Genomic DNA, 12,148 nt, shown 5'->3' with positions numbered 1-12,148 from the left:
GACTGCAGCGTACTTCTGGAAGGTCCGATTTACTCGAAATTTTGAATGCTTTTTGCCAGACCGAAACTCTGCATGACCGAAGATCATATGACATGTTGCTCACAGTACCACTTAGTGACGACGTGTTGAAGTGAAGCAGTGTCATCGTCGGTGGCGTGTATGAGGTGATGCCAGGCTCCTGCGGTCGCTCAACAGCCCGAGTTGCGCTGACGGGTGCGAGGGCCTTCAAAGCTGCTTGCAGGTTTCTAGTTTTAATTGTTACTGAAAATCGATTTAACATTTCAGGTGATATTAAGGTTAACCAGAATAAATGGACAGTTTTATGTAATCCAACTGTATCGCTGGAGAGTGTGATTGAGAATAAATAAGCTTTTCAATATTAATTTTTTATGAAGAAATGTGCTATATGTTTTAAACGTTTATTTATAATTCAGTTAGCATTATAATTTCTGATTCCAGGTAAACCCGACGAGGAATACACCTCCAAATGTAAGTGAATCTCAGTAAAGAAGTTAAAAGTTTGAAAGAGCTTGTTTTAGACATTTGCGTAGAAATATTTTCTTCAAATTAAGACAAATGTAAAATTAAAAAAGGCTTTATTTTTGCTCTGATATTAAGCAAGATTTTTTTTTTTTTTAAGTACAAAGGAGCAGACGGGCCAGTTTATTAAGCTCAGGGGTGAGAATGACCACCTTTTTACTGGAGCTAAAAACTCAGCCACCGTGGCTTGGAGGTACAATAACAACATTCTTTGCAGTCAGTTTCTGTCCAGTTTCATAAACTCCTATCTTTCTAACTTTAATAAATAACCATCCAGTGATTAACATACTTCTTTCGGTATAGGACAATTCTGGAGAAGATGGGCCAACAGGGGAAGGTCACCCCCTTTGCAGGCCAAAACAATGTGGGACAATTTGAAAAAAAATAAAGAATTTAGATTATGTTCAGAAGTTCTCAAGTCACACACAAATAAAAAAATATTTCTAAAAGTCTTGTTGGTTTCTCTGTTTAGACAATTCTTTTTTTTTTATTCCATCTAACTTTAGGATTGTAAGTATCCAGGGTCAGGAGAGGGAGTCAGTGAAAAGCTCACTGCTGCTACTTGGCCCTGGTTTGTCCTTATGGATGAGGTGTTGGGACAGAGGCCTTCCACAACACCTCCTGTCCTGATTGCCTCCATCCCTGAGGACACTCCAGGGCCAAGCGGAGCGGTGGGCAACCAGATGGAGAAGGAAGACAGTGAGCCAGCAGGAAGGGGTCAGAAAAGAAAGAGGGACAGAGATGAGATGATGGAGTTGATCAGGGAGGACATGAGGGCACAGAGAATGGACAGACTGTTTTCCATCTTAGAAAGAACGGTACCGAAATAAGATGCTACATAAGAAATATTAAGTTTTGTTCAGATTGTTTCTTAAAGTTTTAAGGTGTTCTAATAAATTTCAAAATTGTTTTGTCACTAGTTATTTCCATTTGATCTAACAATACATCAACTTCATTTAAAGTTATAAACAGAATTTATTATGAAAAATACAAACAGCACTTTAAACAGAATGTGGGAAGAAAACATTCAAACAGATCAAGATTACAAGACACAAAAGGCATAAAATAAAACTATGTACAAATATTTACAATGGCGACAGCAGGATCAACCTGAGTGACCGGTTCCTGGAAAAACCTCTTCAACAGAACAAAGAGGCAGATGTCTTTCTGGACAGAAAGTCTCTGGCGATGTGGCTAAATCTCTCACAAGGTCAGAGACTTGGATGGGATGCTGCAACTGAGATCTGTGGTTAGTCTTTCTGGATGGTGAGCGAAGCATCATACAGGTGGTCTGCAGATGTTTGTGATGCCTCTCTCCGCTGTCCACGTCATTGTCCATCAAGTGGGTTTAAAGGGCTGGCTGAATTGACGGCTGCCACATCACTAAGAGGTAATCGGAAAAATGCAGAATTAGAAGATGGTGCTCACAAAATATTACAATTAGTTATACCCCTCAAACATTAATCACATCTATAATATTATACTTGGCTGCACACAGTAGTCATGTTCTGGTGGTACCTCCTCCAGGGCAGACACCTCAGCTGAAAGCTGGTCCTGCCAGAGAGCAACGCTGACTGCCTCAGTCCAAACCTCACCCTCATCCTCTTCTACAGCCTCCTCTGGGTCATCTTGTGGGGCCATGACATCGCCAGCACCAAGGCAGATGTTGTGGACGATGGCGCATGCTGTTATGACCTGAAAACAATTTAAAAGAGGTGCATATATGTGTATATATTATGTATAATGTATATATAAAATGGATCTAGGTCAAAACTTACGTGAGGTACAAAGGTGTCGTGCACCTCCAGCGCTTGCAGGAAGATGGCCCTGAATCTGGTTTTCATCATTCCAAAAACAGGCTCTATTATAGAGCGTGTTTTTGGAATGATGGCTGTTAAAGCGCTGGGCTCCCACGCCTTGTCTTGTCCTCTTGTAGGGAGTGATGAGGGGGAGTGGATATTGGAGGCATGGGTACCCTCCATCAGCAAGGATAAAATGCCCTGGAGGAGGATAAACTGTACAGTGGGCTGTGGCGGAGCACCCTAGAATCATGCACTGACCCAGGCCAGCCCACATACGTGTCAATAAAATGGCTCTCAGAAACTGCTTGCAGGATTATGGAAGGGAAGAGTTTCCTGTTCCTGTAGCACTGACCATCAGGGCTGCTTGGACACCTGAAGCGGATATGGCAGCCGTCAATTGCACCCACAGCTTTAAGAAAAGCTCTGTGGCGTGCCAGCCCTGCAAACTCACGGGACACTGCCTTAAGTCCTCAGGGGTCTTTAGAAGGTAGATGACCTGGTGACGAATAGCCACGATCTCCTCTGTAACTCTGTGGACGATGCGATGGACAGTAGAGCGAGGCATCCCAAACACTCTGCAGACCACTCTGTAGGATGTGCCATTTGCCACCAAGAAAAGAAAAACCAAGGTCTCAATAGTAGCACCCCATCCATGTCACCTATCCTGGTGCAAAAGATTAAGCAGCACTGCCAGAGACTCCCTGCTCATCCGAAAATCAGGCCTGGTGTCCTCCTGGTTGAAGAAGCGATCAGGACTGGGACACTCAGGTTGATCCTGCAGTAAAGAGGTCTGGTCTAGAAAAGGGAAGAATGGAGATGGAAAAACACATTATTTTTAAGGCATGCTTCTGGATATTTTAAGTGATCAAAGCAAGAAGATACTAATACACCAAAAACACTGCATTATTATATAATTATCTAAGAACAGCCGGAGGGGATAAATACTTTATAATTCCCATCTATCTTAAAATTTAAAGTTGTTGTTTATAATATATATATATATATATATATATAAATAAAATATGTCGACATACATTAGTCATAAAGTTGCTATCTCTTTGTTTATTGGCTAGTTAGATCAAACATCTTTTTTACCTGAACATGATTGTCTCTGGATTGTACCTGGAATCAGAAATTATAATGCTAACTGAATTATAAATAAACTTTTAAAACATATAGCACATTTCTTCATTAAAAATTCATATTGTAAAGCTTATTTATTCTCAATCACACTCTCCAGCGATACAGTTGGATTACATAAAACTGTCCATTTATTCTGGTTAACCTTAATATCACCTGAAATGTTAAATCGATTTTCAGTAACAATTAAAATAATAACATAAACTGTTAGAAATCACTTGTGTTAAACGTTCACTGTGATGACTGCCAGCGGGAGCTTAGTGCCGATAGTCCGGTCAGATCTCTACCGGGCTAGCTCACCTCACCGCCGGTAGGGCTGGCGAGGCGAGCCGGTTACTATGCCGGGAACGGAAAACTCCGAACACGTCGGAGCACATTTGAAATTAAGCGATGTCTAGATAAATAAAGCAGATATTTCACGTCTACATAGTTATATTCCCGCACTAAAAACATTGTAGAAGTTAATTTGTGTCACAGAAAGTGTAATTTTCCACAATTTACTCACAGCTTTTGTTGCTATGGTCCGCCATGGCTTCCCCTGCTTGACCAATCCGCTTCGACCCGCAATGAATGATGGGAAATGATGGGCCGCGAAGGATACTCACAACGCATCCTTCAAATCGGGCAAAATAAGGACACATTTGTTGGCAGCATTTGCTCGGAATGATTCATGAATTGGGACAGCCTTCGTCGCCGCGCTGTAACGTAATCGGCCTACAAATACGGCCTTCGAAGGATGCAGCCCTGAGGCTGACTTCCGGGTCAGCCTCGGCGTTGGTACATTCCCTTTCCGGTTGATTTTCTGAAATGTAAAAGTGTTTTCTGAAATGTAAATTTGTTTTCTGAAATGTAAAAGTGTTTTCTGAAATGTAAATTTGTTTTCTGAAATGTAAATGTGTTTTCTGAAATGTAAATTTGTTTTCTGAAATGTAAATTTGTTTCGGTACTTGTAAAAGTGTTTTGCACCCCCCGGCCACCGTAATTAAGAGTGATAGTATTGGAACACTTCAAGCATAACAAAACAGTTGTCATTGTGCTTTTTAACCCCTGTAAAGTGCCTTGTGTTAGTTGACTGCATAAAAATTGTTATAAAAATAAAGTTTGATTGATTGATTGATGAGTATCCACACCTTTTCCCCCACTTACTCTGCAGAATCAGTTGAGCCACATTACCCCTTAGAAAATGGGTTAAGGCTAAGAAAGCTAAATTAGATGGGCATGCGGTTGAATGGGATTTACCTTAATTCTGGTGGAGGTCGCTTCTTGTTGTTATAAGGCAGTCTTATTTGTATTATTACCTGCTGTCAAAGCCAGCCTGAGGTACCATGAGGCCTTCAGCAGAACATCATTTGGATGTCCACCTCCAGGTAAGCCCACCTGCCACCAGCCTCCTTCTAATGCTGTCCATGCCCAATTATTTTAAATTCTGCATAAATAAAACTTTATAGTTTATAACTATAGAAATGGGAAAGTCTATATAATATTGTGTTTCAACTCTTGAATTTAAAGTGCTAAAATTAAATAAACTTTTTAATGATATTCCAATTAATTGTGAAGGGGGTTTGAGTTGGGCATCTGCGTGTAGGCGTGAAATCCTTATCTTCATTATGTTACCATACTGAAATGTATCTGAGACCTGGCTCAAAAAACAAACATGTAGGTTACAGACATTAAGAAAATTTACAACATTTAAAAAAACACACTAGAAAAATAGAATATATGTACATGGAATGTGGCATGTAATATTTTAGTATTTACATAAAGTGCAGCTTGTGCTGAAACAGTCTGAGATGGGTTGGTGGTTTGTTTGATTGTCGGCAGGGATGTTTAGTGTCTGCCAGCAGGGGAACAATTACCCTCACTTCTTTAGGAAATAAACTGTTTCTGAGGCTATTTGTTTTTGATGTGATGTTCCTAAATCGTTTTCTTGATGGAAGTGGGACAAGCAGTGCATTGTCGGGGTTCGTGTTGTCTGTAGCAATGTGTGTGGGCCTTTTCTGGACTCATGCAGCATTAATCGAGTCCAGATCCGGTAGACGACATCCCACAATCCCCTGTGCTGTCCTCACCACCTGTGTGAAGTCGTTTCTCTCCTGTGCCGTGCAGTTCCCATACCACAGTGCCACACTGAGGCAAAAGATGCTTTCAACTGTGACCCTGCAAAGGTTTGTGAGCCGCTGAGTAGAGAGTCCAGTCCATTTCAGCTTTCAGAGAAAGAAGAGCCATTGTTGGGCCTTCTTTACCAGGTGGGAGGTGTTCTCAGTCTAGAAGAGGTCAGAGGAGATGTGAATGCCCAGGAACTTTATGCGGCTTATGTGTTCGACCACCTCCCCCTGTATGCATAGAGGAGAGTGTTCAGTCGTCCTGGACCTCCTGTAATCCATTATCACTTCCTCGGTCTTGCTGGTGTTCAGGATGAGGTTGTTCCTGGAGCACCACTGAGTCAGATTTTTGACCTCCAGTCTGTAGTGGGTCTCATCATTGTTAGATTTGAGACCCACCACAGTGGTGTCTGCAAACTTCACAACCATGTTGGTTTTCTGAAGCAGACCAGTCATTTGTGAATAGGATGACGAATGCAGGGTTGAAACACAACCCTGCAGCGTGCCGGTGCTGAGGATCAGTGGGGCAGATGTAAGTTTCCCTATCCTCACCACCTGGGGCCTGTTGGTGAGGAAGTGGCTAATCCAGGAGGAAAGTGGTGCAGACAAACCAAGGTTGTGAAGCTTCATGGCCAGCATTTCAGGAAGGACAGTGTTGAAGGCTGAGCAGAAGTCCACAGAGAGCATCCTAACACCCGTGTTAGGATGCTGCAGATGAGTCAGGGCCGTGTGAAGTGCTAACAAGACAGCATTCTCTGTGTAGTGATTCTCCCTGTAGGCTAACTGCAGGCTGTCCAGGCCAGCAGGGATTGCGTCCTTGATGTACTTCAGGAGGATCCTTTCAAAGCACTTCATGATGACCAGAGTCAGAGCACCAGGGTGGTAATCTTTAAAGCAGAGGATGGTTGATTTTATAGGCAGAGGCACAATAATGGAGGACTTTCAGGCAGGCAGGGACCACGAAAGCTGCAGGAGAGGTTGAAGATGTCCAAAAAAACCCTGCAAGTTGTTCAGCACATGATTTTAGCATCCGACCTGACACCATGTCTGGAGCTGCAGTGTTGTTGATCTTCCTCATAATGGAGGTCACTTGGTGCAGCTGCAGGCCGAGAGGCTGGTGCTGCACCTCCGGCTGAGGTGGTCCTTCTGCTGCTTGGAGTGTCAAAGCATGCAACAAAGCTGCTTAAGGTGTCAAGCAGAGCTGGGTCATGGCTGAGCTGCTGGTCGATTGGCTTGTAGGCTGTGATGGATCTGATGCTTCTCCACATACTGCGTGGGTTGTCGTTGTTGAAGTGCTCTTCGATGCGCTGCTTGTGCCGTTGCTTAGGCTACAGGATGCCCTTTCTCAGTTCTCTCAGAGCCTCGCTGTAGGACAGTTGGTCACCTGATCTGTAAGAAACCAAAGTCTAATTCCTTGTTTGTGCACACAAACTTGGCCAATAAAGCAGATTCTGATTCTGATGTTAACTGAGAAAATACTGACATTTCTGTCTTTGCAAGTGTAGCTCATACCGCTTTAGTTCTTCGGTGCACCTATAAAAATAGGGGGCATAGGAGTAAAATGATATTCAGTCTAATTCAGGTGGAGATCTCTTCCTGTTGTTATAAATGAGTTTTTATATTTCTTATTGCTTACTGGCAGAGCTGGCCCACAGTTGTATGAGGCCTTGAGCAGAGCTCCATTTGGGGGACCACGTCCAGGTAAACCTTCCAGCCACCACAGACCCATTGACCTCACACTCTTTTAATTTTAACACGGCTCTCAAATAATAAAGATTGTCCATATTATGTGCACAACTGCAGCAGTTGTCAACTTGTGCTAAATAAAAGTTCTTTTGCTGTCTCTAGGCTAGAAGGGAGCCCTTTTCATCCACCAACTGGCTTATATGGTGAACAGTCTGAGATACAAGCTGTAGCCCACCCTGATTAAAATGAACATAAATAAAAAGTCAAAATATATCACTGTGTGTAATAAATCTGTAAACTGCAGCTTTTCAAATTTTAAAATAAATTACCTGAATAAATTAAATTTTGATGATATTATATGTATTAAGTTGCTCCTGTGTAGAGGGTTTTCAGTTAGACATCTGCATGTCTGTCTCAGGTCAGATGCAATTGTCAGTAATGGTGATGATGAAACACCTTTTGCAGACATAAATCACTTTCAAATTAACTTCATTTGCTTTTAGGCAAAAAAACTAATAAATAAACTGTTCTATGTGTCTTTCAAATGTTCTTTTGTGGTAACATTTATTAAAATGAGGGGCTTGTTCTTCTTTATATTTGACACCTAAATAGTCAGGTATGCAGGAAACCAAACACCACAGCATTTTAGAAAGACGGGGCGAAACAAGCCACAGCAGACGAAATACGGAAGAAGTACCAATAACCTCGCAAATGCATGCCCAATCAAATGTAAAACAGTCATAATTGAAAGTACAGCTCACTTGGTAAGTTGATTTTTGTTTGGATCAATTTGAAGATGAGGGTTGATGTGCATATTTTTAACCGCTTTATTTTTAGCTACACAGGTTTTATCAAGAAGAGGTGACTTGATGGTGAATTTTATGATTGATGAAAAGTTGATTAAATGAAGCACACAATAATGACAGTGAAATATTTGGTCTATATTATTGGGTTGTTTTGCTTTACTGTGTTTCTCTGTATACTTAGAAATGAATACATCCTCTTGTTACCTTATGGGTCAATTTGACCCCGATAAATGTTTAACGTCTTGAAATAAATATTTGCCATCATTTTTTGGCTTCATATATATAGTGACTTTTCCTAATTTAATAGGGATATATGGAGGAAATATGGGGGTAGAATACAGTTTCTGTGAGACAGTGATACTTAGTGGCAGAACAAACATATAAAAGCTTGCACAGCAGCCTTCTGAGCCATCTCTTTTGCTTTTCTTTGTGGTCTTCCTCTCTGCTCAACTGAAAATGACGTCTAAAAAATGGTTTCCTGTAAATAATGTGTTGTCAAACCCTTTGACCACAAAGGTGACATAGAGAACGTGTCTGAGACAGAGATTAACATTGAAGAGGATCCAGATTATAATGCAATGAAACCCCTAGTATTGACCTTTATGGCAAACAGTCTACTTTACAAAAATGGAAAGTTATTGTGGTCTGTTTCCCCTATTCCACAACAGGGTAGAACGTCATCAAAATGGTTCCAGGCCCAGCATAAATTGGGTGGCTCATTTTGGAAGGAGAGTACAGGTCAAAAGGCAAAGCAGGTGACACTGGAAGTGCAATATTTCCATCAACCATGTTTCTAAATACATTCTATGTTTTCTTTCTTTTCATATGCTTTGATGACAGAGAAACAAGTCAAGGCAGATGGGGGCAGAAGAAGCTAGCAGCAATTGTGTTTGTTTTTCTTGGGGTCAAATTAACCCCAAATATAACACCAGTGTAATCCTGATAACAGAAATTGCTTCTCATTCCTAAATGTGTGGGTTCTCTCCAGGTATTCCGGCATTCCTCCCACAGTCCAAAAACATGACTGTTAGGTTAACTGGTCTCTCTCAATTGCCCTTGGGTGTGAATGAGTGTGTGCATGGTTGTTCCTCCTGTATGTCTCTGTGTTGCCCTGACATGTACTGGCAACTTGTCCAATGTGTACCCTGCCTCTCACCCATAGACCGCTGGAGATAGGCACAAGCCCCCTGAGACTTTTGGATATCTAAATGGAGTCTATATGTGTATATAATTGTTTCAAAGGTTGTCCAAGACACCTCCAAACATCTGAAAATTGTACCAAAAGATGAACCAGACAAGAAAGCAGCTTGTTTGAAATTAAAATAAAAAGAGCTTAAAATAAAACCAAAGTTTTGGGATCATTTAACTTAAATATCGTGAAATAATCAGAAGCTTACAAAGCCAATACATCATAATGAGGTCTTTCCCTAAAGGCCTAGTATCACATGTTTAAAGTATGTATTTAAACAATGAAAAAACAATTTTCCCTCAAAAAATGCATTCATCATTTAGCAAATAGAAATAATTTCAACATAAAATCTTAAGTCTATTTGAATGTGAGAAAATAAGGTTATGTGTCTTTTTTCTGGTATGCGTAAATATCTTTTTGTTTGCTGACAGACATTCAAGACAAACTGGACAGATTACTATAAACATCTTATCAATATTATCAGTGATCAGCTCAGATCATGCTAACTGCTTTTTTATGTTTCTTTATTCTTACAGATAAAGTAAAGAATGTGCACAAACGCCACAAATGGCTCTGATGTTTTGTGCTACCACAACATCCCTGAGGGTTTGGCTTACAGTCTTGTGTTTCTCCTTGGTCTCCTCATCAATGGTGCAGCTCTGTGGGCCTTCATTGCAAAGCGGGCCGCCTGGACCGACTCCCACATCTACATGCTGAACTTGGCTCTAGCTGACTTTTCTCTCATTCTTTTCCTTCCCTTCAGGATTTATGACGCCTTCTTCTGCCTGCCTAAAACTTTCCTTTGCACTTTCCTACTTTTCATTCATTACATCAACATGTATGCCAGCATCCTGACCACGACTGCCATCAGCGTCCACCGCTACCTGACCATTAGGTTCCCTCTGCAAGCAAGATCATGGAGGAGGAAGAAGGAGGCAGCGGTCTCCGTCTGCTTGCTCATCTGGGTGTTTCTGGTGTCAATTGCTATTGTATTTCGTCAAGATAACTATCCTGAAAAACTCTGGACATGCTATGAAAGATGCAAAAATATTGATCTTCATTTCGAGTTTTTTCTGCTCCTGTTGTGTCTCGGTTACCTGGCTCCTCTGATGACAATTGTGTTCTGTTCCAGTCGGATCATTTGTATTTTGGTAAAAGAGCAGAACAAGTCAGCGGAAATGAAAAGCATTGTTGGTATAGTTAAAGCAAACATGACTGTGTTTCTTATCTGTTTCACACCGATCCACATTGCGTTTGTGATCAATTTCATCTTCAACATGCCATCAAACTGGAGGTCCATATCTTTACCTACTCATGTGTATTTACAAGTGTCTGGCTGGATCGCCTCCACAAACTGCTGTTTTGATTCCATCAGCTACTATTTCTTATTAAAAAGGTTTTATACATAAATCAGTGGTAGTACAAAACAAATTATGTAGAGTGTTTCTAAATGTTTCTAATACTGCATAGCTTCCTGCCCACCTGTGGGTACATCTGTTTCAATGTATAGCATTGCTTGAAAGCAATTCATCTTTTATTGCAGCAGCATACTCTCAATCTGATAGTATGCTGGTAGAGATCTCTTCCTGTTATAAAGGAGTTTTCATCTTTATGATTAGGCTGGTGCCTATCTCCAGCTGTCAGGATGGTCAAATAGAAAAACTTTTTTTTTTCCTGGTTTGTCTCCCAAAGAACTAGTTGGTATGTTGGCTGCTATGGGGACTTTGTGAGCCCAATTTGCCACTCTTTGTTGTGGTTCTCTAACAGTCAGGTTTGGAGATTTACCATCCTGCTCCCTGTGTGTGTTGGCAAGATAAATATGGGTCCAAGTTCAATCTTGTAGCTATGGCTGAAAGAAATGGTCTAACATAAAATCATGGATTATCAATGAGAAATTGCTAGAAACTCTATTCAGCTTTACACTTTAAATCAGATTTCACATACACTGAAATGTATAAGGCGACCAAGCCAACACATGTTGAAGGGCTCCTCAGAGGAAGAAGACATTAGTCTAACATCAACATAAACAGCCAGATTAGATTTTGCAGATGTACTCAGGGAAAAATACCTTAATTTTTGGAGACCTGTCCTGTGGTCTGATAAAACTAAATTTAATGTGTTTAGCCATAATTTTCATAGTCAAAATGTGAAGGGAAAGGGAACACAATGTAAACCATAAAGTACATGATTGGTAGTGCCATGTTGTGTGGGTGTTCTGCTGCATGAGGGACTGGTGCGCTTTACAAAATACATGAGAGAAGAACGTTATGTGGAATTATTGAAGCAATGTCATAAGACACGAGCCTAAAGTTTGGGTTATATGGGCAGAACTGAAAGTATAGATAGTACAAACTGAACTCGGTTACAGTCGTTCTGTCAGGCAGGATGGGCCAAAACCACAGCACTGTGGTTTCTCACAGACTGTGAGAAACTTCTCAACAGACACCAAAAATATTTCACCCAAGTCATACAGTTTAAAGGCAATGCTACCCAAAATATAAAGGACCATACTTTAAATTCAGTAGGAAAAGTCTGAATTTTGATGATCCCTGCCCTTTCAATGAAAACCAGAAAACTATTGAGCTATTCTGCTTCTCACCTCGTAGCAAAGCAGCAGCCAGTGTAATGCATAGCAGCATAGGCAGACAATATACACTTAATACAATTGCACCCATGGGAGCAATTCCTTAAACGTTACATTCAACATCCAGCTCCCTCTAGTGGTACAGAAATTGTGTGTTAAAGGCTCAGAATCAGTTTGTTCAGATGATTCCTTCTAAATACAGTTAAGTCTTACTTATGAGGTTGTGTACTTGTGTGTATATAACTATATGCATATATTTCAGTTAGTACATTCAGAACGACAAAGGATGACACAAGCAG

General features: G+C 40.9%; 1 protein-coding gene across 1 annotated transcript; it reads left to right on the top strand.

Annotated features, from left to right (window-relative positions):
• The first annotated feature begins 7,969 nt into the window (after nt 1-7,969).
• LOC124869811 (G-protein coupled receptor 35-like) lies at nt 7,970-10,674 on the top strand. The gene is made up of 3 exons (XM_047367958.1): nt 7,970-8,034; nt 8,745-8,831; nt 9,802-10,674. Exon 3 carries the CDS (start codon nt 9,814-9,816, stop codon nt 10,672-10,674), a length of 861 nt encoding a protein of 286 aa, XP_047223914.1. The 5' UTR covers nt 7,970-8,034; nt 8,745-8,831; nt 9,802-9,813.
• The last annotated feature ends 1,474 nt before the right edge of the window (nt 10,675-12,148 follow it).

This window comes from Girardinichthys multiradiatus, chromosome 6, assembly GCF_021462225.1.
Source record: "Girardinichthys multiradiatus isolate DD_20200921_A chromosome 6, DD_fGirMul_XY1, whole genome shotgun sequence".
NCBI classification, from domain to species: Eukaryota; Metazoa; Chordata; class Actinopteri; order Cyprinodontiformes; family Goodeidae; genus Girardinichthys; species Girardinichthys multiradiatus.
This window is presented reverse-complemented; position numbering and strand designations above follow the sequence as displayed.

Bases quoted from the DNA above. Each gene is read 5' to 3' on its own strand.
- LOC124869811 (XM_047367958.1), top strand. From the start codon at position 9,814: ATGTGCACAAACGCCACAAATGGCTCTGATGTTTTGTGCTACCACAAC.